This window comes from Caretta caretta, chromosome 1 (assembly GCF_965140235.1).
Source record: "Caretta caretta isolate rCarCar2 chromosome 1, rCarCar1.hap1, whole genome shotgun sequence".
Classification (NCBI taxonomy): Eukaryota; Metazoa; Chordata; order Testudines; family Cheloniidae; genus Caretta; species Caretta caretta.
In genome coordinates this window covers 249,234,971-249,262,765 of record NC_134206.1, presented here as the reverse complement: position 1 = coordinate 249,262,765, position 27,795 = coordinate 249,234,971, and the positions used below count along the sequence as shown (strand labels likewise).

General features: G+C 45.9%; 1 protein-coding gene across 1 annotated transcript; it reads right to left on the bottom strand.

Moving 5' to 3' along the window:
* Positions 1-1,229: 1,229 nt before the first annotated feature.
* DENND11 (DENN domain containing 11) lies at positions 1,230-27,602 on the bottom strand. Its single transcript, XM_048830535.2, has 9 exons — positions 27,373-27,602; positions 12,895-12,994; positions 11,548-11,706; positions 10,560-10,713; positions 10,085-10,223; positions 9,404-9,535; positions 8,965-9,115; positions 8,371-8,439; positions 1,230-7,191 (listed from the first exon to the last, which is right to left on the bottom strand). Exons 1-9 carry the CDS (start codon positions 27,581-27,583, stop codon positions 6,996-6,998), a joined length of 1,311 nt encoding a protein of 436 aa, XP_048686492.2. The 5' UTR covers positions 27,584-27,602; the 3' UTR covers positions 1,230-6,995.
* Positions 27,603-27,795: the final 193 nt, after the last annotated feature.

Below are 27,795 nucleotides of genomic sequence, written 5' to 3'. Positions count from 1 at the left end.
CCTAATATTCTATATGATTCTATGATGTCTTATTGTATTGGAGGGTGGGAAATACTTCTGAGACCTCAGCTTATGCTCTTTAACAGTTCCCACACTTAATTTTATTGTAGCTAGTGTAACTTTAGATACTGAAGACCTTCCATAAGGAAACCCCCTGCCTAGAGAGCATCCTGCTCCATTCATATTTGAAGACCATCTCTGCAAAACAAACCCTTTGCTGGTTCCTTGAGTGGTTGGCTTTACATTTTGAATATTTATTTTTTTGGATCTTCAAAAAATATTCAGCACCACCAAGTTCTACTAGGTAATGATACACTCTAAAATTAGCCCTTTGATGCTGTTTAGGTGCATTGCTTTCTAATAAGTTTCTCCTTTTTGTTCTTGCAGCAGCATAGCACATAAAAAGAAGCATTGAACTGGCCCTTTTATCCCATTCCTTATTGTATTCCTCTCCTTTTCAAACTTGAAGGGTCACTGTCCTTTCTTAGTAGCTGCCCCTTAATTATTTTTGTTTCTCTCTTTACAGTGACTGAAATGAAGTCGCTGCACTGATTAATGTTCTTTTTCTATCCCTTAACCCTCTGAATATTCCTAACAGTTTATGTATTCTGGGGGGCCTGGCCCTCTAAATTGAGAAAATTAGTCCTTCATTTTGGTGGTTAGTCCTGCAGTGTGTAACATGAAGGTTAAATTGTCCCTGCTATTACTCATTACTTTGTCTTTGTTATTGGCCTTTGTACTATCAAGTTACAGGACCTTGGTAGGAAATCCACCTGTGTCTGAATGACACTTTTGCTGCTGCCTTCTCTTTCCAAACATCACTGCAGCAACATGCTTTTCAGTGTAAGGGGCCCAGCTAAAAATGTAAGGCTAAGGAAATAAGACTTTTCGCTCAGGTTGAGGCCCCATTGAACACTGCCCATTTGAGATCACCCTACCTGAAAGAGCTACACCAGAAGCTGAGTGGTATTTTGCTATCACTTTCCTTCTCTCTGTTGTATAAATTGCTACGCCTAACTAACTGTAGGTGCTATGGAAAGTGAGGGTTTAGGGTTTTTTTTTTTAAGCATGGCTACTTATCACTCTCCCCCCATGTTATACAAACAGGAGTAGTTGAGTTACAGCATTCAGTGACTTATCAAGGCTTCCTAAAGCTCTGAGTCCTGCTGCTTTCATCATGAACCCCTAAGGCATAATTACAGTCCCAGGACAGAAAAACAAGAAAGAAGTCATGTTAAAATGTGAGCTTTAATAGTTTAAAAACACATGAAATTGCTGTTTTGGTGTGCAAGTTTGTCTTGGCCCCTCTGTGGAAACAATTCAGCCTTTAAAAGTCAGTGCTGCTCTTCTCACTGAGAAATACAAGTGTCACTGTACCCATGCAAGCTGCTCCTTTGCAGCTTAGTGGCTGCTCTGGGAGCCACTAACAGTTGAGGAAATAACTCCCAACCTTCCTCAAGCAGTACTCAGTCTACTAAACCATGTTGCTCTAACCATCCATTTGGTAAATAAGGAAACTGGCTGAAAAGCCCCTGCAGAATTTTACTAAATCTGGGGCCCCCTTTTTATTAAGACAGCACAGAGAACTAGTGGTTAGTGTACAAGCCTGGGACTTGAGAGAGCTGCACTCAATTCCCTGTCCAGTACAGACTTCCTAGCAGTAAAGCAGGGTAATAGCATTTCCCTTCTTCACAGGGCTGTTGTGAGCATACACTAAAGAATAGGAGCTGATCATACTACAGTAATAGGGCTATTTAAATACCAGCTATAGACAGAGCTATGCTATTTCTCTGGGACAGAGAAATAAATGTACCCCTTTCAGACTGTAGGCACTGTGGGACAGACATATAGGCTATGAGGGGAGAGGCTGTTCTAGATTTGCTTGACAAGGGGAAGGCAACAGGTGAAAGTGATCATGAAATGGTAGGAAGGAAAATTAAAATAAAGATAATGGATTTCAAGAAGACAGACTTTAGCAAATTCATGGAGTTGGTAGGTAAGATTCCCATGGGAAGCAAGTCTAAGGGGAAAAACAGTTCAAGAGACATTAAGGGCACAATATTCCACTGCATAGGAATGATTGGAAGCATGGCAAGAGGACACCTTGGCTTTACGAGGAGATTGTCATTGATTTGAAACTCAAAATAAGAGTCCTACAAAAAGTGGAAACTAGGTCAAATTATGAAGAATGAATATAAACAAACAAGTATGTAGGGATAAAATTAAACCGGCCAAGGCACAAAAGATTAAACTAGCTACAGACAAAGGGGAACAAGAAAACAATACATTAGAAGCAAGAGGAAGGCTAAGGAGAGGGTAGGTCCATTACTCAATGAGGGGGGAAAAACAGGAACAGAAAGTGTGAAAATGGCAGAAGTATTAAATGTTTTGTTTCAGTTTTCACCAAAAAGATTAGTAGCAATTGCACATCTAACACAGTGAATGCCAGTGAAAATGACATAGAATCAGAGGCTAAAATAGGGAAAGAACAAGTTAGATGTCACCAGGGCCTGATGAAATCCATCCTAGAATACTCAAGGAGCTGACTGAGGAGATGAGAGCCATTAACAATTATCTTTGAAAAATCATGGAAGAGATTCCAGAGGACTGGAAAAGGGCAAATATAATGCCCATTTATAAAAAGGGAAATGAGAACAACCCAGCAAATTACAGACCAGTCAGCTTAACTTCAGTACCCGGAAAGATAATGGAGCAAATAATTAAGCAATCAATTTGCAAACACTAAAGATAAATCCATGCTGTTACTTTTCACCTTATTGTCAAGAGCAAATCATGTCAAAGCAATGTAATAGCTTTCTTTGACAGGGTAACAAGGGGGGTGAAGCAGTAGATGTGGTATATCTTGTCTTTAGTGCAGCTTTTGATACTGTCTCGCATGACCATCTCATAAACAAACTAGGGAAATATAACCTAGTTGGAGCCACAAAAGGTAAGTGCATAACTAATTGGAAAACCATTCCCAGAAAGTAGTTATCGGTGGTTCACAATCAAGATAGAAGGGCATATCAAGTGGGTCCCACAGGGATTAGTTCTGGGTCTGATTCTGTTCAATATCTTAATCAAATGATTTAGATAGAGTGCACTTATAAAGTTTGTGAACTATACCAAGCTGGGAGGGGTTGTGGGTGCTTTGGTGAATAGGATTCAAATTCAGAATGATCTAGAGAAATGGTCTGAAGTAAATACGATGAAATTCAAAAAGGACAAATGCAAAGTACTCCACTTAAGAAGGAACAATGGATTACACCAAGAGTGGGCAAACTTTTTGGCCTGAGGGCCCAATCGGGGTTCCGAAACTGTATGGAGGGCCCTTATGGCTGTTATGAGGGGATCAGATGGCATGCAACTACAAATGTTAACAGCCATGGTCACCTTAAAAAAACCTAAAGGCACCACTTTAAAGGCAAAGTGCTTTCAAAATTTCCACAGAAGAGGATTTTCCACTAGTTCCCAATGACAAAGACGCTGTCACATCTTGCCCTCCTTTTAATCAAAACAATCAACAAACAAGCTTTACTGTTAAACACGTTCTCCTCCTCTGCCCCCACCCCCAAAATACACTCCTCAACCAAGATGTTTAGCTGCATTGTGTTTAAAAAAAAAAACAACCCAGAACAGCAAAGCACTACCCAGGGTTGCAGTAATTCTCAAGTATTGACTTTTGAAGGAAGAGGGGAAGAATTCAGATCCATGTTGGCTGTTATGCTAGGAGGAAATATATGCAAGAGTGCTTTGTCTTCAAAGGCAGAAACCAGTGACTGCTTCCTTAGCAATTCTTAAGCAATCCCTTACCGCACTGTTGGGTTGCACACATCTACCCTAAGGCTGCAGAACTACCACTGCATTCACTACCAAGAAGCCAGGCATGAGCAGGAATTACTTCAGAGAGCCAGAGCAGGTGACTCACAGCACTGCCTCATATTTAGGCAGCAAATTCCTTCCAAGAGGGTAACGAGGAGGCCCTTCTTGTTTGGATACTTCTCACCTCCTGCAGCATCTGCCTTTCAAGAGAGACTTATGGAAACAGGAGACCAGACAGGCTATAGCTATCGAGCTGGGATGCAAGACAGCTGATTCTTTTACCCTAGCTATGCCATCGCTTTGCTGCTCCTCCTTTATCCTCTTCTGGCAATGCCATCTGGTGGAGCTGGTTTTCTGACAGCACATGAACACACACAGCCCTGCTGCAGCTCAGAAACATGTTTGAAAGACTCAGGTTGCAGAGGGCTGTAACTTCCCAAGGATACAAACTAAATGCCTGCTCCTACTCAGATCAACAGAACTACTGACTTCAGTGGGAGCAGGAGAGGGCCCCCCCAAGCTGATCAGAGCAAAACTCCTAGTCAAGCAGTAGCGAAAAGGAGCTAGGTGATTCACATTTCAATGCCTTTGTTTATTCCTAACAGGTTACTCAAGCCCTAGTAATGCAAGTCTGCCGTACCTTCCTCCTTGCAGAGAGAATCTTCTTTGGGTGGGGATGGCTAGAGAGATAGAACCCAACAGAAATGAGGTGGGAAGGCAGAGTCAAATGTGGATTGTATTGGGCGATTCTGCTTGAAAAAGAGGTCAGAAGAAAAACAAAACAAAAATCAAGAAAAAGCCTTCCTCAGAAGTGACCTTTTAATTGCAACCAGCTCTGTTCAGATTCTTCCATCTGTCACACCCTAGCCTTGTTGGGAGAATTAATGCAATACAACTGCAGAGGATACACAACAAAAGTAGCAGCACGTTTTTCTCCAGTAGGAAAGTAGCCAGAGCCCAGGAGAAGCAGAGAGAAAAAAAAAAGAGTCCACTTTGCTCACCCAGCACTTGGAGGCTGTGAAGTGCTATGTATTATACTAGTTAAACTAGCACTAGGAGGGCCTTGATTTGCCTGTGCCACATCCTTTCCCTTCCCTCAACATCAAGCTCTCTGCTCCCTTGGGTTAGGAAAGACCCTGAATCTCAAGCAAACAGCTGAGATGTCTGCTGGAGATAAACTCCCTGGAGAGATGGAACGTGCCTGCCTCTAAGCACCTCAAAAGGCACGGACGCTAAATCAGTGATGCAGTGTAGGGTATTCATTGAGGGGGAGGTGTGTGTAAATAAATATACGGGTTAAAACAAGGAACTGGGGGAATGTAGCGTGGTCAGGCTGAACCCTATCCAGCAGCAAAATCCAGAAGAAAGAAGGACTGGAGTGTCCACTCTGCTGATGGCAAGAAACACTTCCATAGTAGCTATAGGGCTAGAACATGAAATACTGGATTATGGCTTACAAGAGAGCCACGATGCTGAAATAAGGGTAGGGGAAAGGGCAGCTAGATCATTATGGTCCCAGTTCAAACAAGGTACTTAAGCATAAGCCTAACTTCCAACATGTGAGTAAACCTACTGAAGTCACCAGGACAGGGCAGTCAGTGGTACTCCCTTGTTGAACGAGTGCCAGTAAGAACATCAGGTGCTGTAAGGCAGCTAGTTACTCCTAGGACTTAGCACCATACATTCAAGTGTTGCAAGGGGAGGAAGGCATGCTGAACAGAGCCAGCCTTTCACAGGAACAAGCAAGGGGCCTTATGGTCCAGCCAGTGGTCACTGGCCCACACCCATTGCTGAGGAGTGAGAAATCCTAATGCTGAGGAGAAGCAGAGCTAATGGGCAGGAAGAAAAATCTGGTACTTTGACTCCCCCCCACCAATACACACACAACCTCATTTCCTCTTCTGGCAGCTGAGTCAGAAGAGAACTCCAAGCCACAAGGGAACTCATTGCAAATAGTAAGGCCAGCCAGGCACCAGGGCTACAAGAGGTTGGATCTCTGACTGAAAAATAAGTGGACTGTCCCATTGACAGCTGCCTGACAAAAGATGATCCACTTAACTGAACGCTCAAGCAGAACAATAACTGGTAGGTAGCCAGGGCTAAGCACAAACAGATACAAACTCATGGCACTGGGAGAACAAAACAGGAAGCCGGAGTAAGTAGCAGACCCTGCAGAAAGATTCTGCCCGTTCTGTTGCTGAAGCTAGCCAGGAAGGAAGTGCTGATGAGGAGTTAGAGCCAAGCATTTCCCACACAGCTCTATCAACGATGCTCAAGCCTGCCCTCAGAAGAGACTGCAAAGCACAGCAACTGCAGGGTGCCGTTGTGATATTGGTCGCTGCTCAGCGGGAGCTACCTGGACACTATCCTGCTGTTTTAAAATCTTTAATCAAAGCAGGATCCATGCAACTAATAAATAAAGGAGGAGTTAGGAGACACCAGGAGGTGAAGAGCTTCTCTGTTCTCCTGCACTCCTGGCATGAAAAAGGGAGGGTAGGCTTGAGATAACGCCACCTTTCAAATGCTGGAAGTGAGACTGTAACACTTTCTACCATCCCATAATTTAAAGTGATCACGTGATCCTGTAGCGCATCTAGTCTTAACAGTTTTCTTCTGCCATAGATGGGGATGGTGGTTGGACTCCACCTCAACTGCTGAAAAGGTGGGCAAGTGGGGTGTACAGAGTCTAATTTGCATAATTAACTGTCCCCAGTGAGAGACATGGTAGGGTGGAGGATGTTGAAAAGATTGGGGAGCACTGTACGATACCCAGTTGGAGGGAACATTCTCCACAGTCAACTCCTGAAGGCTCAAATATACATGATTCCACATTGGTCCCCATGAGAGAAGGTGCTTTCCCTGAAATCTCCAGCGCCTCACAAATCCAGACTAGGCCAAAAACAGTTGCCAATGTCAACTGTGAGGGTTGGTGAAAAGGTGCTGTTGCTCCTATGGATATCACGAAAAAACCAAACCAAACCTTGAGCAGTCAGTCCTGAAGAAAGGAAAATAAAATCACATTTTGTTTAAAATTATAAATACTTTTCTGTATAAAGTTATTAAATAAATGAGATCCTTCCAGTGACTGTGTGGTGAGTTCCAGTGATGCTCCTAAGCAATGTTCCATAGTCTTTAAAAAGCCATCGCTGCTCCCTGTCTCTCTTGTCCTCAGTTTAAGTGCAGCAGGGGTTATCAATGACTAGCATGACATCAATGCCATACACTTCCAGCAGGTCCATTAGGAAGCTTCGGTCACCTTGTGGGTCCAGGCCCATGCCCCGGGCATGGTCAGCTGTCAAGGTCTTGTCCTGGCTGGCTGACACCTCCATTAGTGTCTGAAATATCCGATTGTTCTGCTCCATGAAAAACCTGCAAGAGGACACAGCCAAAAGGGAAGAGGAGATGGGAATAAAAAGAAAAATGGAAGACAGATTTTCTACACCCTTCCCAGAGTCCCACTTTAAACATTCCTACCTTCCTTGCACCATGGTATTGCACAGTCCTGACTTTTGTGGTAGGTCAGTAACAACTTTTACTCAACAGGCTTCAGGCTGGCTTATTTAAGCTAGGCGCTGACTCACACACATTTACTGTGGGGAGTAAAAGACCAAGTGTAAAAATCCAACATATGTCTTCCCCTAATACAGTAGGGGCAGTAGGGGAACTGAGTGGACAAAAGCACCAAGCCACTACGCTGACCCAAATGATTTCTCCATTACCTGTTCTTGAGCCACCAGATTCTAGCTATGACTAATCTTCCACACCAAACAAGGAACAGAACTTGGGAGATGAAAGCTCAATTGGCCACCACCTGCATCCCCTTTCAGGTACAGCACTGTTCCTGGTCCCATAGCCTCTCCAACCACAGTCTAGTTTTAAATAACTCGAGTAATGAGGCTTCCCCTGTGCACTGTGGCAGGCTGTTCATAGTCCAAAGCACCTCAGTCTTGGCAAGCCCTCCCTAATATTCACCCTCAATTTTCCTTTAGACAATTTCATCGCATTACTCATGTATATCCCTTTCCCACCACAGGCATGAGCAATAATAGTCCATGGTGAAGGGCTCCACTGGAGGAGCCCAGCGTTTCCTTAGTACTTCGGCTGCCATGTATTTCCTCACAGACTTCAGGAACCACACAAGCATTACCCAACCCTTCACCCCAGCCTCCTCTGAAACTGCCACCCATGTAACCGCCCAGCCAACAAGCAGAGGCAGTTTGCTCCCCACAGCCAGAGCATTATCTGCACCTCAACAAGCTGTTTAGCCTCCCCCAGCATAGCCAGGAATTCTGAAGAGGGTCAGAAGATGCTGGTGTTCTAGAAATCTCTTCTATTTCCAGCCCATGCTTTATGGGTCTCCATATCCCCTCCAAACACTTCCAGCCCCCCAAACATCTCTATTTGCAAGCTAAGCTAGTGTGATATGAAACCAGTGAGACAACGATTGGACCCCAGGCTGTCATTGGTGCACAGGCCCTCAGTGCAAAACCACACTTCAAAGACTCCCCACAGCCTGGTTGTTATTCAGTGGTGCAGAGAGCAACTCACAAGATAAAGAGGTCCTCTTCACAGGAGCTGCAGTCCTCCTCCACCTCCTGAGAGTACATCAACATCTGCCTGGGAGAAGGGAGGCAAATCAAACACATGTACAAGCAACGAAACACAGAACAATAGCAACAGTATTCTGACGAAGACATCACCATTTATTGGAAATAAAGATACCAAAACCTTCATCTTTAATCTATAGGTGGCAGAAGAGTCCCATGGACAGGGCACTTGGCTGGTAGTCAAGAAATCTGGATTCTACTCCCAGCTCTGCCCCTAAACCCACTGCATGACCCTGGGCAAAGTCACTTCATCTCCATGCCTGTTTCCCTTCACACCCTTTATCTACCTTGTCTATTTAAGAATGACAGGGACGGGTTACTACTATGTGTTTGCACAGTGCCCAGCACAAAGGTGCCCTGATCTCAGCTGAAGTCTCTAGGCCCTGCTGTAATACAAACAGCCACCATAAAGGTGTTGAATGAGAGGGTCAAAAGAATGAACCAAAGCAGCAAGAAATCAGGAAAATGAAGACAAGACAATTCAGAGATCGAGATACTGGTCCCATCGCTCCACCACTCAGGTCCCCTCCACTACCTCTGGTCATTGAGCCGCCGGTATTTTTCCTTGTCAGCACTGTTAATCTTCAGGAGCGGCTGCAGGTGCTCATGGTGCGTCTTCACATTCTGGTTATCCACATAGACATCGTAGAGATCTCGCTTCTCCTCAAAGATCTTTTCCGTTGTGCCTGCCGGGACCAGTGTGAGAGGGAGATTTTCAGACACTCTCTCTTGCTTTGCTTTTCGATGAGAACAAGACACAGCCACACCCAGGCACGTTACAATCCAGTCTTTGCTGGGTGAGAACAGTACCTGGCCATACCCACGCAGGTTAAGATCTCTCCTCTTTTATTTCACAGTATCTCTCACCATCAGGAGATTTTTTTCAGCTTAAGTTCTAAAAGGTACCTCCTGACCCATCAGAGATCGCAGCTTGGGGTGAAGCAGTAGGGAAGGAAAGAAGCTGTTGTACTTACAGGCCACATAAGACACTTCAGTCTCCAGCATTTCTATGTCTGCCACATTCACATAGAAAAAAGGCTTAGACTCTGGAACGGTGCCCCCAATGCCAGGCAGCGAGACATTGGCTAGGCAGCAACAGCAATACACTGCAGGTGAGAGAAAGGGATAACATGATGCCCACAATATTCCCTCTGAGTAGGGTCCACAGTGCCCCCTCCTTGTTTCTCTTGTCCCCATTTGCCCCAAGTGCTCCTTAACACAGTGTTCATAGCACAGCATAGTGGCATCTGACTGACACTGAAATGCTTACATTTCCCTCTGACTCTCCCATTGGGCAACACATTATTTAAATTCTTACTTAAGTTCCTGCAGAATGTTTAGACATTATCTCCCCCTGCACCCCGCTGCTTGGTGGAATGAAAGTCAGGCAACAGCATCTGATGCGGCCACACAGAGACACGAGTTGAGGTTCATAGCTCTTCGGACCAACAAAGCATGCTTGCAAGAAGTGGGGGAGGGGAGCCTCAGGGTTGCCTTGCAAAACCCTGCCCATCCCCTTCTCTAGCAGTGGGCTTAGGAGAATGGCACTGCATCCCTCCGTATCAGCAAGGAGGGGTGTGTGCACATGTGTAAAAGTCACTGTCCTTCAGGCATGGGAAGGTAGAGGTTTGAGGGTTTTGACCTTGACTCCGTACCTCTATAGCAGACAACTCCTACTGGCGGTGGTGAAAATATCAAAATGCGCTTGCGTAGCAGAGCGAACTTCCAGAGGATGAGGATCTGCTCTCCAAAGAACTTAATGAACTGAGACATACAGCCTGCGGGGTGTGTGATCTGAGGGCCAGGGGAAGAGAATGGCTTGTGAGAGATGCTACAGGAACACACACAGAGATGCTAAATACAGAAGCAGAATATGGGAGCAAGTTGTAGATACACACCGCCCAATGCTTGTAATACTAGATGCGTGGGAGCAAGAGCAGCACACTGCAACAGAGGATAGCTGCTGCCTGAGTAGCTTAGGGCTCATCCCATGAATGTTGAAATGCATGGAGAAAACTCCACTAGCTTGGCCAGCAGGGAGACTTGCTATACGCAAATTAGCTAGTCCTATACCCATCGGGAGCATCAGTGCACTGCATGTTCATACAAGCTGGACAGCGCCAGCCTCACCTTCATCTCTGGATACATGTATCTGTGGATGGAGGGCAGCCAGTGGACGGGTGGCTGAGAGCTGGAGGTACCCTTGCCAGCAGGGAGAACCCCCTTCTTGTCATCATAGAACGCCTCTAGGTGGGAGTAATGCCCTGGCATCTCCAGCTGGTGTCTGGAAAAGACAAAAAGTAGCAAAGGTTTATGGATTCACAGACCCCAGGGCCCGTGCCCATAGCCACATATGTCTCCTAGTCCGAGATTCAGCCTTGGGTGCCTCAGTTTTCACAGGCTGTGGCACCAGCATCATGAGCATCTGTATCTTTCAGTGCATCCAAGGAACCTGGGCAGGGCTGATACGGTCAGGCAGGACTCTCATACTCCATGTATGGTAGAATGGATCCTGGTTTTTAACATTTAGAACAAGTTCAAACAAGATGGTGTTTTCCTGCAAGTCCTCTTTTACCCTTACTTAATTCCCTTAGCAAGCTCTGATCCTGCAGTCCCACTGGAGAGCGCTTTTCGTGTAGACAGCAGAAGCATGTATGTAGCCAAGAACAAAATCTCACTGTTGGCTCTAAAAATATTTCAAGAAACCTTTAGCAAATTGATGTTTTAAGGAACAGGAGGGAAATCAACAATTACTTTGTTCTAATACCTGTTCAAAACAAGCAATTCTCCAGCAGATTAAACTTGAGTTAGTAATACAGGACCACTTCAGTGTGTAATTTTTTTTAATTTCTTTCCTCCATCATTATCTTCATTTCCTGTAACACACACACGGAGAAGTACTCTTTCTCGGAAAAAGGTCTTAGTGGGGCAACATTTCAAAGTCTTAGCTCAAAGCCAAAACCTTATTGCACATCCAGGGAAAGTTACCTTTCAAATGACACCCAACCTGATGTTCAGTGTAGCCTGGGAAACCTTCACATCCAACCATCCACACAAACGTTCAGACCTTTCAGTAAGGTGCACAGGCAGCCAATCCTGTATCCCACAGACAACTTACCGGACCTGGTTCTCCAGGAAGTGCATGTATCTATAGAGCAGGGTGTACGAAGGGGAGAGAATCCCCACAGACTTCATGCGGGCGCCACGCTCTAATTCGCTCTCCACGGGCATGTTTTCAAAGCAGGCCAGGCCGAAGCAGAGCCCTTTCCGGAAATAACTGGGGACAAATGTGCAACAAAAAATAACTAGAAAGGGGGGAGTGGGAAGAGAGGCATATACATGGCAAGGTATAACAAGCAGATCCTAGGAAGGGCCATCAAAAATATCAATTCCCCACCCCCTTCATCTCCTCCTGTGCACACAGGCCTCTGCCATTTTAACCAAGTCTTCTAAATCTATTGAGAGCATGGTCTACATTACACAGCATTCAGAAAGCTGGCAGCCTCCAGTGCCTCTCCTGCCACTAAAAGCCAGACCTTTGCTAGCACTGGTGCAGTGGAACCTGTGTTAGCAATGATAGGGAAATTTTCAGAAGAGAGGCTCAGGTAGAAAGCCAGGCCCAGGGAGCATAACGTCATGTTTCCAAAGAACAGTGAGGATAACACACCACACTTTATAAAGTAAGTGAAACTAGCTGTCATAACAATGGCCTGTTTGGCCCCCAAGCCATCTCCCAGGCTTGCAGAGAATGGAAACATTGCAGATGAAACACCTCCTCTGGCCAAGCAGAGAGTGGAATCTACAAGCTCTACAGGGAGCAGCTGTCGGTCCTCCTTGGCCAAAGGGAGGCACCACAACTTGGGGCCCTTGAGAGCAGAGAGGGGAGGAATACAACGGGAAGGGCGTGAACCAGAATTCCCATTAGGAGGAGGAAGTGAAATGGGGACAGGACATGATCACTACTCAACATCTGAAGGAGACATCCAAGTTTTTTTAAACATGTTTTCTTTTGTGTTCTCTCTTAAAACCACAAACAAAAAAACCTCCCCTTCCCCCCAGTTTTACTCTTTTCCATTTGAAAAAGAATTTGCTCCATCCCCACCACGGGGCCTGACTGCAGATATTCCTAATAGAGCCTGAAATTAGCAATTCTGTTAACTTCCTTGTTTGTTCCTGCCTCATGCGTTAGAGTCAGTACCTCTAGGAACCAGGTCTGCTCTTGTTGGCAGGCTGGCCACCATAGCAGAAGTCATTCTACGTTAGGACCTACATAAATAGCAGATGTTTGATGCAGCAGATGCTAAATATCTGGAAAATTCACTCCAAAGCAGCTAGTTTTGTGACAAGTCAATTTGGGAGGCCTTAGTTGATGGGCAGTGCTCATTTTTACTGCTTTGGACTAAGGGAGGAGGGCGTGTGTGGCTAAGGAGGATGGGAAGGAGCAGCGCAGCACAAATATACTCACATGAAATCCGACTGGACTTTGTGCGACCCACTTGCCATGGATTTGAACTCAACACCTTCTAAGTCAATGTCTTGGGGCAAACACCATTCCACCATGTTACCTGTGGGGCAAAGGAGCAATAACTTTTCATTGGCATGGAAAAGGGTCCCACACTCTACTAAAGATGAAGCAGCAACAAATCAACAGCAATCAGGTTTCAACCACTTGGGTACCAAGGAGCAGTGCACTGATAACACTATTTTAAAAGGCAAGTTTTTGGAGCAACACAGGGCGGTGATTACATGGCATTACAGTGAGATGGGTCTCTCCAGTACCTGAGACAGAGCCCAAATGCAACCTTACCACACTCCATGTACTGCCTGTGAGACAGACATGCTGCATTCACCACTAGTACATCGCATGAGCCTCAACAGTTATTTCGGAACCTATTTAATGTCTTGCAGACTTGCCCCTCCAAGCCTTGCCAGGCAGCAGCCAGGTATTGGGTCAGAGCAGTGAAAGAGGGGCTAACTCTACTGATGTTTGTGCTGCGTGAGCTCTGTGGACAGAAGACTTCAGTCTCCAAAGCTGAGAATCTGATCCCTCTCCACAGCACTGTAGTGCAAAAGCAGAGCAAAGGGAAGGACGTAATGTTAAATAGCCAGGCATTTGGTAAGTGCATCATGTTGCCATGATAAAACCTTGGATTCAGAAAGGATTTTAGAGGAAATCTGTTCAAGAGAGGAAAGAAGCACAGAATCATAGGACTGGAAGGGACCTCAAGAGGTCATCTAGTCCAGTCCCCTGCAGGCTACGCAATAACTAGACCATCCCTGACAGGTGTTTGTCTAACCTGCTCTTAAAAATCTCCAATGACGGAGAGTTCACAACCTTCCTAGACAATTTGATCCAATGTGTAACAACCCTGACAGTTAGGAAGTTTTTTCTAATGTCCAATTTAAACCTCTCTTGCTGTAATTTAAGCCCATTGCTTCTTGTCCTATCCTCAGAGAAACCTCTCTTGCTGTAATTTAAGCCCATTGCTTCTTGTCCTATCCTCAGAGGTTAAAGAGAACAATTTTTCACACTCCTCCTTGTAACAACCTTTTATATACTTGAAAACTGTTACCATGTCCCCTCTCAGTCTTCTCCAGACTAAACAAACCCAATGTGTTCAATCTTTCCTCACAGGTCATGTTTTCTACACCTTTAATTATTTTTGTTGCTCTTTTCTGGACTCTCTCCAATATGTCCACATTCTTCCTGAAATGTGGCACCCAGAACTGGACACAATACTCCAGCTGAGGCCTTATCAGCATGGAGTAGAGCAGAAGAATTACTTCTCGTGGTCTTGTTTACAACACTTCTGCTAATACATCCCAGAATGAGGTCTGCTTATTTTATTTTATTTTTTGCAACAGTGTTACACTGTTCTCCACTCATATTTAGCCTGTGATCCACTAGGACCCCAGATCCCTTTCTGCAGTACTCCTTCGTAGGCAGTCATTTCCCATTTTGTATGTGTGTAATCTGTTATTCCTTCCTAAGTGGAGTACTTTGCATTTGTCTGTATTGAATTTCATCCTATTTACTTCAGACCATTTCTCTAGTTTGTCCAGATCATTTCGAATTTTAATTCTATCCTCCAAAGCACTTGCAACCCCTCCCAGCTTGGCATCGTCCACAAACTTTATAGGTGTATTCTGTGTACCACTATCTAAATCATTTAGAAGTCAAATCTCCAAGAAGAATGGAAACTGGACTCCCTCTCCATTCTGCCAGGCTCATGAAGGGGTATTAAAAAGCCCAGGCCAGAACTTTGTATGTAGATTTATGGCTAAAAGTGAAAGCATTCTGATCACTACTGGTAGGGAGGAGTGTACACAAACCACACGGAAAACTGTAGCACCGGCCATGCTCATGTCAGTGGAATCTTACTGCTTAAAAAAATATATATATATAAAAATACATGCACGCCACATATGTGGCCATGATATTCATGTGAAAAACTCAAGTACTGGGTTAACAAGTTTGTTGTGTACCTTTGACTGCTTCACCTGCACTCTGCCAACAAATCCATCTTTGTCAAAGCTTCTAACATTCCAAGCCTCTGAGCAAATCAGCTGGCTGTATTTTTTAGTACATAAAATGTTGTTACAAGAAGGATTTCCTCCTTTTCACTAGTCCAAGGCCCAGTACATGCAATCCTCAGTCCTAGACCCGTGATATTTTAATGGTTTGATAGCCCACAAACCATCACGTCTACAAACCACAGGACAGCTGGTATTCCACCTCACACTCAAAGTGTGGGTGTGGAGACTCCACGACCACGCCTATCCTTCTTGATGGCTCTGCTTGGGCAATGGATCATTTCTCTGGAAGCCCATTATCTTCCTTGGTAAGACTGGTCAAACAGGAATCTTAAAGCCAGCGCCTTAATACAGCTTCCATGGAACACCTCTCAAATTAATTAATATTTTAAGAGCTGACTGAAATGTTTCACAGATTTCCCAACCTCCTAACTCTACAACACAATAATTGTTCCAGCAAATTCAAAAGTGCACAGATATAGAAAAGATTAAGACTGAATAAATTGGCAACTATCACCCCAACAAGAAAAAGTTTAATGCCTGAAATAGAAAAGAATAACTAAGAAGTCTGATCTTGGGGTGGAGATGATAAGAGAGAATATTTTTTTAGATGAAAGATGATCCATATAAAAAGACAAAAAATATTACAAATCAATCTAATCCTAAACTCTTTCGCAACAGATTTGTGGGCTACACACAGATTTTGGATCAATACAAATATTCAGGGATGAGATTTTTCCCACCAAAAGTTATACTACTACAAGGCCTAGCGTTGACACAGTTATACCAGTATGAAAGCACCTGGTGTCAGTATAGTTTATTCCCCTTCCCAAACACTATACGTATTTAACAACATCCACACTGGGAATGTGTGGGGAGAATACATCACTTTATAGCAGTGTAGTTAAAACACTGTGTGTTTAGACAAGGCCTTAGACTTGGCCATGACTTTGAGAAACAAGAGCCTACAATTTGACACCTATATAAGTAGCTGATTTTCAAAACTAGCTGAGTTCTCAGCAGCACCCATGTGGGTCAGTAGGAGCTGTGGGGTGCTCCACATTTAAATAAGTGCCTAACTTTAGGTGACTATTGCTGAAAATCCTGGCCCTTCTTTGTATTTTACGTATTGCACAAAGGAGGGAGCACAAATAATTCTATTTAGCTACTGGAATTTAGTAGCCTATTTTTCTGCTCAAGTAGATAGTGTTTCCAACAGGTTTTGGGGCCTGGTGATACAGCAAGTTAATGACAATAACAGCAGAGATTTCATGTGCATCCATTCTGTTCACAGATGGGGAGGCCAGTCCTAGGCTGTCTTGTCAGCAATGTCATCACACAGCTAACGTAAAGTCGCTACAACCAAGCATAGAAGTGAGGATAAGGGAGAGCTTTTCCATTACAAAGGACTCTCTGGCAGAGGCTGACTTGAGTACAAAGGGGATTACTCATTTTATGATGGTAACGCCCCGATTCCCCAATCAGGGCTCTACTGTGCAAGATGCTGTTAGGGTGACCAGACAGCAAGTGTGGAAAATCAGGACTGGGGTGTGGGGGTAATAGGTGTCTATATAAGACCCCAAAATCGGGACTGTCCCTATAAAATTGGGACATCTGGTCACCCTAGGTGCTGTACAAATACATATGAAGACAGAGTCTTTATTGATGTACATGTGCCTTTTCGGCAGTGTACAAGGCTGGCAGAGGAAGCCACTATGATAATGCCTGTGGTTTGTGTTTAGAGTTATATGTAGCCGCTTTTTAAAATGTATAACTGTTTTTAAAAAGACACAAGATGATCCTTCCCTGAAGAGTTTAAGGAAGTAGACCAGAGCTCCCTCAACCACAAGTTGTGGTTAGCGCCAAGTTCCCAAGTTCTCCCGCAGGTTCCTCTTTCAAACACAATTGAAAGTCTAATGCTCAGAATGAATCAACTACTGATCTTCAGCTGCAGAGTTAATAGTAATACGTTATCATTCCACAGCACCTTTCAGACGAAGTACCTTCAATTAGTTAAGCCACAAATATTGCTGCGGGGGTTGGCAAGTATTATTCCCATTTCACAGATGTGTGAACAGACAGAGGTTAAGTAATACACCCAGTTCCACAAAGCAGGTCAGTGGCAGAGCAAGTGGAACTAGAACCCTGTCTTGTGCTTTAAACCACAGGAGATCACCATGCTCACACCTGAATAAACTCATTCAGTTGCACTGTTTTCTAGGATCTTCCATTAAAAAGAAAATTAGCCACCAACACCTGTACTCCTGGGCAGTCACTCTCACCACCTTGCCCTGTGCGACGTGGCAGTCACGGAGCAAGCAAAGAGATAAAAATCAGTCAGGCGAGATGCTAGAGCAAACAAAGGAGCGACTTTTCCCACAGGTACAAGCTTAGCTGCCGGCAGACAACAGGGAGGGGGAAGGGAGAAGCCTCTGTGAGAGCAGGAAGCCTATCCTGCTCCCTGGCCATGCACAAAGCAGCTCCCAGGCTGGTGAGGAAGGACTTCCCAAGCATCATCCAAACAACTTGAACTTTAGAGCACAATGCGAGGCTTTAAAGAGAGAAGCTCACAGGTTTCTTGAAGAACTTTTGTAAGCCATTCGACAGCACCAGGATAGCAGCTTCTGGAAGGAATGGAGCCAAAAAAAGTTTCCCTTGTAACTTTCTGCACTATCCCTCTTATTTTTGGATGCTCCCAGAAGCTACTATGACACCAGCATTTAGCCTCTTTAATAATGTTCATGGGGATGGCGGCGGCTGGGGGGCATCACACCCTGACATGAAGATCTATATGTTAGTGAACACACTTTTAGATCTCTACACTCCCAAGCAGTACCTGCAACACAACACTGCAATGCTGGGCTAGTGCCTGAGAACCAGAAAGTGAAACTGAACATGGTTTAGCTCGATTTGGAGAATGAAAGAAATACAAAAGAGAAACAAACAGCTTAATAATGGTGAATTGGACTTTTTTAAAGCAGTTATTGGTTCACTTGTAGGCCTAATCCTGCAGTTGCAGGACCAGTAGTTATTAAGTACACTACAGACTTATATCGGTATAATAATTACATTGCTCAGGGATGAAATCCACATCCCAGAGTGACATAGTTATACCGACTTAACCCCCATGTAGACAGTTCTGTCAGCAGAAGAGCTACTGGATCAACTTCACTGACGGGAGAGCTCTCTCCCATCGACTTAGGCCTGCTCTATACGAGAGTTAATTACGTCGACCTAACTCAGTAAGTGTCTACACTAAAATGTAGCTCCCACTGATGTAACTCACCCACTACACTGACATAATAACTCCACCTCCACGAGAGGCATAGCACTGAAGTTGATGTAATTATGTCGATGCAGTGTCAGTGCAGACACTGTGTTGCTCACATTGACTGTTACTGCCTTTCAGAAACAGTCTCACAATTCAAGTGCATTGGACATGCAAATGTGATTTAATTACTGCGATGGCGTACATCAACATAACTTAGGTCGACTTAATTTTGTAGTGTAGACGTGCCCTTAGAGTGTCTTTATTAAAGCAATACAATGGTACAGCTGCGCCGATGCAGCATTTTAAGCGTAGGCTTCCCCTACATCTCAAACTTACTACCAAGATAGTTAGCTGCCCACCATGATCACATAAGTAGCGAGAGACATAATTTGACCTGCTCCTATTTCTTTTAGAGAGTGGCATCTGGAAACAGGAATGGGGCAGCCAGCACTGTGCGCAACATTCCAAGATGCCAAACATTGAAAGCTCGATACAAGTGCCTCTCAAAAAATGCGAGACTGTTTCTCTCTTTCGCCTGAAGTTCCCATAGCAGCGCTTCTCTTTATCTTGTCCCTCCTGTGTCTATCCTACAGGTGAGCCCTATCTGGACTCCTTGCTGTTTCTGGATACCCAATAAAGCCACACAAAAAACACCTTTTCCCCTTTTCAGCTGGCAGGATCACCAAAATCCAAACCCAAATGGAGAAGCCACAGCTGGTCATCCAAGCATTCACAACCTCCAGGCTTAATTACTATAATTCTCTCTACCTAGGTATGAAACAGCTGATCTTAGAACAGTTCCTGGTGGCGCAGGACATAGCAACCCATCTGTTCAGCAAAGCAAGCCTCTGACAGCACATCACCTCCAGTGCTCTACTCTTCACTAGCTCATGGAATTCCAGGTCAAATTCTATATTTCAGTCTTCACCTTTGGAGCAAGACAACAACCTTCACGTGATGCTCCTGTTAAGTGCTGGTGTTTTTCGTGTTTTGTGCAAATTCACGAACGTACCAATGTCATCGACTGGCCACTGGATGTCATTTTACCGACCTCCCAGTGAAAGTAGCAATGATTGTATTTCCCCAAACCACCCTTTTCAGGACCAGAAAAGAACAGTTGGGCCAGTCCTCCAAATATACCAACTTACTGTAGAAGGGATGTCCATAGGAAAAGCAGATTACCTCTCTAGGACCCTCAAAGATCATCACATTGGCATCATGGACCTCCAAGAAACACACTCAAAAGATGACGACAAAGTTACCAGACATAAAAACTCATGGTGGGGGGGGTTGCTCTACCATCTGTCTGACATTATCAAAGACATCCTCCCAGAGAAGCAGGCAGGATTTCACCGGAGGAGGAACTGCTGTGACCAAGTAGCTTCACTCACCGGCCATACTGAGACAGGATTCCAACAGAAGTTGAAGACAGGAATCACCCTTGTTGATCTGTGCTCAGCATATGACACCAGCTGGAGATAGGGCCTTCCTCCTCAAGGTCTCCCACGTCATTCACTGTCGGCAAACGATCCGCCTCTTGGCGGCGATGACCAGGGACCACTGGTTAAGGTACACCTTAATGGCCAGATCAGTAGACCAAGAACTCTTCAATCTGGCATCCCTCAGGGCTCTGTCCTGGCCCCGATACTTTTTCATCTTTACACCATGGATATACTAGCAATGGAGTTGAGGAAATTCATCCATGCAGATGACATTGCCCTAGCTATTCAGCACACAAGCCTCCATACCATCAGCGGCACCCTAACCTGAGATATCAGCACAATGGCTGATTATTTCCAATGCTGGAAACTTAGGCCTAACACGAAAAAAAACATGGTGACCATTTTCCATCTGAACAATAAAATGGCTAATACCAAACTCGTGGTGCAGTTCTGCAGTGAGAGCGTCAGCCATGAGGCTAACTCAAAGTATCTCGGTGTTACACTGGACCAGAGTTTAACCTTTCGACAACACCTCGAGAACACCCACTATAAGGTCAGGTCTCATGTCGTGCTTATCAGAAAATTGGCCAGAACATCATGGGGCTCCAGTCCATGGACCTTACAAACCACAACAACTGCCTTGGTACATTCTGCTGCTGAATACTGTGCGCCAGTGTGGTTTCACAGCAGTCACACTAAACGCCTTGATACTCAACTCAATAATGCCATGCGCAAAGAGTCAATTTGAGCATTCCTGACACTGGTCGACTGGCTCCCAGTCCTATCACATATCCAGCCTCCACAGATCAGAAGAGCTGCCCAGACATCTCACTTTCTCAACCATGTCAATGCAAACACGAAGATCCCGCTGCATGATGACCTGCAGAACCCTCCAAAGACAAAATTAAAATCCTGCAACCTTCTATGGATCCGCATCAAGACTCTTACACTTAACTTTGATGCTGAGGCTAAATGGAGAACCACAGGGAGTGTTTTGACCACGCAAAACAAACAGCTCATTGTTGACCCTGTCAAGGAACCACCGGGTTTTGATTTATGTTGGAAAGACTGGTGCAGATTGAATCAAATCAGGACATCTCTCGGGAGATGTGGACAAACCCTCTTTAAATGGAAAATGAGGCAAACACCTGTATGAGACTGTGGTCACCAGGCACAAATGATTGAGCACATCATTTGAGTGTCCATTTGTTCTTTAGCCAGGGGCCTGAAGGACATGCACCAGCTCACTGCTGTCGCAAAGTCCCTACTATCATATCTAGATATAAGTTTGTAATTGTTGTTACCTCCCCAAGCCATACGAAAGAAGAAGTCTTCACCATCAGAGTCCTCCATGGGCTTGGCACAAGTTACCCAAGGGACCAGCACACCCTGCGTGGTCATGATCTCCCATGAGAGCCAGGTTCCTGTGGCATTATGGGACTGTTAACCTCAAGAGCAATGCTTGTGCATGCAGGAGACCAAACTTTCTTGGCCACTGCCCATAACTTACTCCCAGAAGAGGTCAGGATACACAGAAACTTTAGCGTATTCAGAACAAAAAGCAAAACTTACTTCTTTGACCCAGCCCTTCTGCATAGCCACCCTAGCCCTCTCACACAAAGTCACAAGAAGCCAGTCACTATCTGAAGTGTATGTACAAACATATACATAAGTGATGGATGCTATATAAGACTCTAGATCGAGGCAGACAGAACAGCAGCACAGCATGTGTGAATTTATTTGGCAGGTATGCGCTGACCTACCAACATGAAGTTAATAATGGACAACAGCAGATGCAGTGGTGGGCTATCAATGAAGGGGTTAGCATTTTCTGTAATCTCAGTGTCATGATTCAGGATTGGTTACTTAGGTCAATAACAGAAGAGCATTAATACCTAGTTTGTGTAGGACTGAGCAAGATCGCAAGTGCGTGATGAAAGACAGTTGAGAGATAAGTTCACCACTCCTCGGGAAAACAACATTAATCTCTTAAGCATCAAACAAAAGAATCCAAGTCACCTGTGCAGACAGAACTCAAGACAGGTATTACACCAATAAATATGTAGCAGAGCTGTGATTTGTTGGGTACAGTCAGCACAAGTCAGGAGGCATAGATCAGCGTTCATGTCGCACTCCCTGTCAATACCCAGCCCAAGCCGGGGAAGCTAATGATCCAACCAGCGGACCAAATTCGGTGATGAATCCTGGTCATGGGCCATCTGAGGCACATTACGCATACACTAAGAAGCAGCAGCACAAGTCAATGCTCTACATGCCCATCAAGGGACGTAATTTACCTCTTCCATACAGACACTATTGCTAAGGCTAAGATTTTGTCACGGATATATTTAGTAAAAGTCATGGATAAGTCATGGGCAATAAACAAAAATTCATGGAGGCCCCTGACCTGTCCCTGACATTTACTAAAAATATCCCTGACAAAATGGGGAGGGAGAAGTGTCCAGCACCCACAGCTGCTGGGGCTCCAGGGTCCCACCCACTGCACAGCAGCTGGGAACTCCGGGGGACCCCTAACCCCCACAGCAGCTGGCAGCTCTAGGGCCCCCTACTGCCTGGGTGCTGCAGCCCAGCCCCACTGCCCCAGGGCTGATGCAGAAAAGGACACGGAGGTCTCTGGAAGTCACAGATACCGTGACATCATCATAGCCTTAACTACTGCTACTAAACCTAGTTTTCTAAAGTTATTTGTTGTAGAGAAGTATGAAGAGTGATTGTTTTCCCCCCCTTTGAAAAGTTGCATGTCAACAATAGAGGTCAAATTTGACCCTCTCCTTACATCCCATTTTCAATATTTCCCTGTGAATTATATTGTATACGTGGAAGCACTTTAGTACAACCCTCCACAGCAGATAAAACCAGCACCAAAACCAAGATGTACTGGTATGTTACCCGCCATTACCTAGTACTTAAAAGTACAGCTGGAAAGTAGTCCAGCTTCTGCAGAAGCTCTTTTCACTCTGTGTGCCCAACTGCCTACTCACAAAATGGCAGAGGAGTTTTAGGAAAAACTGAGGTTTGCCTAGGGAGACTAATCATATTTAACATCATACTTATTTGGAGCACTAAACCCCACCCCCTTGATTATTATACTGTGGGGTCCACTACGCTGATGTAACACCACTGAGATCACCTATTTTGGCTGCACATTAAAGAAAGCCACTCCTGCACTAACAGAAAATTAAATCCTAGTGCTAACCCCTATTTCCCATATGCCCTCTTCTCCCAGTTACTTATTCTGATGTGGCAACACACCTACCTACATACATCCTCTGCCCTGCCTCCCCCCATGCCGGATGTGCAGAATCAGTAAAAAGGCAGTGAATCTAGTGAGAATGGAAGTCAAAAATCTTGAATTCTTATCCCAGCTTTGCCACTGACTCCCTGCATAGTCATCAGACAAGAGAGTCTCTATAAAAATCTCCCCACTGTGTTTTCCACTGCATGCATCCGATGAAGTGAGCTGTAGTTCACGAAAGCTTATGCTCAAATAAATTTCTTAGTCTCTAAGGTGCAACAAGTACTCCTTTTCTTTTTGCAGATACCGACTAACATGGCTGCTACTCTGAAACCTGTCATTGTGCAAGGCACTGAATTTAGCCGTATGGAGTGGAAATCTATCAACTTCATGAAAAAACTTGTACAGATACAGACAGACATCATCTTCCTTTCCAAATGAAAACAGATGGACATCATACCAAAAGGACTGAAGGTAAAAAATCCATTACAATCTACATGCCACACACTCACAAAGAAACTGCGGAACCACCTGATCAACATCCTCTACAGCAACCAGGGAAAGATTAAGAATGAGCTCTCAAAACTGGATACTCTCATAAAAAAAACAACCTTCCACAGAAGCTTCCTCGTGGCTGGACTTTACAAAAACTAGACAAGCCATTTACAACACATACTTGCTTCTCTACAAAAGAAAAAGGACACTAAACTCTCTAAACTACTACATGCCACAAGGGGCCACAACAGTGGTTCCCTTAACCCACTCAGCAATATTGTTAATCTATCCAACTATACTCTTAGCCCAGCAGAATAACCTGCCCTATCTCGGGGCCTCTCCTTCTGCCCCTCCACCCCCACGAACATTATATAGTTCTGTGGTGACCCAGAATCCTGTCTCCGACTCAAGGAATATTTCCAACACTCCTCTGAACAACATACTAACCCACAGAGACCTTCCTACCAACACTATAAAGAAGAATTCTGGGTGGACTCCTCCTGAAGGTCGAAACAACAGGCTGGACTTCTACATAGAGTGCTTCCGGCGACGTGCACGGGCTGAAATTATGGAAAAGCAGCATCACTTGCCCCATAACCTCAGCCGTGCAGAACACAATGCCATCTACAGCCTCAGAAACAACTCTGACATCATAATCAAAAAGTGACAAAGGAGGTGCTGTCGGCATCATGAATAGGTTGGAATATGAACAAGAGGCTGCTAGGCAGCTCTCCAACACCACTTTCTACAAGCCATTACCCTCTGATCCCACTGAGAATTACCAAAAGAAACTAGGTTTCAGAGGAACAGCCGTGTTAGTCTGTATTCGCAAAAAGAAAAGGAGTACTTGTGGCACCTTAGAGACTAACCAATTTATTTGAGCTACACCATTTGCTCAAGAAACTCCCTGAAAAAGCACAAGAACAAATCTGCACAGACATACCCCTGGAATCCCGACCAGGGGTATTCTATCTGCTACCCAAGATCCATAAACCTGGAAATCCTGGGCGCCCCATCATTTCAGGCATTGGCACCCTGACAGCAGGATTGTCTGGCTATGGAGACTCCCGCCTCAGGCCCTACGCTACCAGCACTCCCAGCTATCTTCAAGACACCACTGACTTTCCGAGGAAACTACAATCCATCGGTGATCTTCCTGAGAACACCATCCTGGCCACTATGGATATAGAAGCCCTCTACACCAATATTCCACACAAAGATGGACAACAAGCCATCAGGAACAGTATCCCCGATAACGTCACAGCAAACCCGGTGGCTGAATTTTGTGACTTTGTCCTCACCCATAACTATTTCACATTTGGGGACAACGTATACCTTCAAATCAGCGGCATTGCTATGGGTACCCGCAAGAGATCCACTTCCTGGACACTACAGTCCTAATAAGCGATGGTCACATAAACACCACCCTATACCGGAAACCTACTGACCACTATGCCTACCTACATGCCTCCAGCTTTCATCCAGACCACACCACACAATCCATTGTCTACAGCCAAGCTCTACGACACAACCGCATTTGCTCCAACCCCTCAGACAGAGACAAACACCTACAAGATCTCTATCAAGCATTCTTACAACTACAATACCCACCTGCTGAAGTGAAGAAACAGACTGACAGAGCCAGAAGAGTACCCAGAAGTTACCTACTACAGGACAGGCCCAACAAAGATAACAATAGAACGCCACTAGCCGTCACCTTCAGCCCCCAACTAAAACCTCTCCAACGCATCATCAAAGATCTACAACCTATCCTGAAAGATGACCCACCACTCTCACAGATCTTGAGAGACAGGCCAGTCCTTGCTTACAGACAGCCCCCCAGTCTGAAGCAAATACTCACCAGCAGCCACACAACAAAAACACTAACCCAGGAACCTATCCTTGCAACAAAGCCCATTGCCAACTGTGTCCACATATCTATTCAGGGGACACCATCATAGGGCCTAATCACATCAGCCACACTGTCAGAGGCTCGTTCACCTACACATCTAGCAATGTGATATATGCCATCATGTGCCAGCAATGCCCCTCTGCCATGTACATTGGCCAAACTGGACAGTCTCTACATAAAAGAATAAATGGACACAAATCAGATGTCAAGAATTATAACATTCAAAAACCAGTCGGAGAACACTTCAATCTCTTTGGTCACTTGATTACAGACCTCAAAGTGGCAATTCCTCAACAAAAAACCTTCAAAAACAGACTCCAACGAGAGACTGCTGAATTGGAATTAATTTGCAAACTGGACACAATTAACTAAGGCTTGAAGGGTCATTACACAAAGTAAAACTATTTCCCCATGTTTACTCCCCCCATCCGCCCCCCCCCCCCCCCCGCCTTCCTCACACATTCTTGTCAACTGCTGGAAATGGCCCACCTTGATTATCACTACAAAAGGTCCCTCCCTCCCCCAGGTAATAGCTCACCTTACTTGATCACTCTTGTTACATGTGTATGGTAACACATGTTCTCTGTGTATATAAAATCTCCCCACTATATTTTCCACTGCATGCATCCGATGAAGTGAGCTGTAGCTCACGAAAACTTATGCTCAAATAAATTTGTTAGTCTTTAAGGTGTCACAAGTACTCCTGTTCTTTTTTCTCTGTACTTGTTTCCTCATCTGTACTACTCTTCTACCTATTTCACAGGAATTCTGAGGGGCATAATTCCTTAGCGTATGTAAAGCACTTGAGATTCCTAGAAGAAAGGCGCTATAGATAAACAGAACGTTATTAATCTGCACAGGTCCCATGATGAGGAAGGGAAAGTAACACCAAGATCTCAAAGTTGCATGAATGGAAGTAACTAGCATTTTGTTGCATTATACTTGGCAAATATAATGCAAGTCACAGGAAAACAACATGCACACTGGGGAAGTGGTCAGATACTGTAGTGATGGTGGCTATGTTAATCACCATCTAACACACTGTATGTACAGCGAATGACTGCTTGTAGACAATGTTTGGTGGGTGAGGCTTCCATGACTTGCCTCACCTCACTACCAATCAATACCTATGGGGAAAACAGGGACACGCAGCACAATATTCTCATTTGAGAGAAAGCTGCAGAGACCCGCCTCAAGCTCATCACCAGAGTACAGGATACTGAAGTGGGGAGAGGTTCCCAGGGCTTTTCCATCACCCCATGAAGATCAGTGGGTGATAGGGAGGATTTAAAGAGGAGGAATGTAGCAATCTTTTCTGAAAGAGGGGGAATATAGCAGTATTTTCTGGGAACCTGCTGCCCCCCCAACTCATCACAATGATGATCAGGCTGCTGAGCCAGGGAGGAGGGAAGGGAGAGAGTAGGAGAGAAAGATTTCCACACGGTTTCCCTCTCATCCCCCTGTGGGCCTGAGCACTAGCTGTGTGAGGTGTGCAGTAGGTCCCTTGAAAAGGGACCTGTTGAGGCCTTCCCCACTCATAACAGCAATGGCCAGGCTGCTCAACCTGAGAGTGGTGGCGGGGCAGGAAGAGGAGCAGGATTCCCAAGGTGTCTCTCATTCCCTGCAGACACACCAGGGGGCTGGGGGATAGGAAGGAGAAGGGAAAGTGGAAGGGAGGGGAGGCAGCGTTTTCCTGGGGACCTGCCGAGGCCTCCCCAACTCATAACAGCGATGACCAAGCTGCTCAGCCTGGGAGCGGGGGGGGGGGGAGAAGCGAGATTCCCAGGGCGTCCCTCATCCCCAGCAGGCGCATCACCGAGGTGCGGGTGGGGGGGGGGGGGGTCAGGAAGGAGGCGACAGGGGGCAGCAGCGTTTCCCTGGGAACCTGCCGAGGCCGGCCCAGCTCATCACAGCGGAGCCCGGCCGCTGAGCCCGGAGGATGGATGCGGTGTGGGGTGGGGGGGTGGTCTCCCGCGGCTCCCCGGCAGCGCACGGCGGGGGCGCAGCATCCCCGCGGGCCGGGCCGCCCTTACCGGAGCGGGGATCGAAGGTGACCACGAACACCGCCACGATCTGGTCCGCCTCCGCCTCCGGCCCCCGCGGCAGCTCCCCGGGGCCGCCCCGCGCCGCGCCGCCCCCCGGGGCCAGGCTCCAGCCGCCCCGCTCCGGCTCGGGCTGCGGCAGGGAGACCGCGGGGCCCTCGGCCCAGAAGAGCAGCGGCGCCTCGTCTGCCGGCTCCACCATGGCCTCGGCCGGCCGACTGCGCCGCGGAGAGCCGGGCGGGCGGGGAGGGGCGGGCGGCCGCGGAGCAGGGGGCGGGGCTCAGCCCGCTCGGGGGCGGGGCTTCCGGGCTGTGAACACGCTCTGTCCCGCCGCCCGCTTGTGGGCCGGCCGCAGCCCGTCACGTGACCGCGCGCTCGCGGGGCCCGGGGGGGAGGGGGCGCTGATTGGAGTCG

Coding starts and splice junctions, on each gene's coding strand:
- DENND11 (XM_048830535.2), bottom strand. CDS start 27,583: ATGGTGGAGCCGGCAGACGAGGCGCCGCTGCTCTTCTGGGCCGAGGGC. Junction 9,116..9,403: donor TGAAGTGTCTTATGTGGCCT/GTAAGTACAACA, acceptor TGGTCCCGGCAG/GCACAACGGAAAAGATCTTT. Junction 8,440..8,964: donor CGGCGGCTCAATGACCAGAG/GTAGTGGAGGGG, acceptor CCCTTCTCCCAG/GCAGATGTTGATGTACTCTC.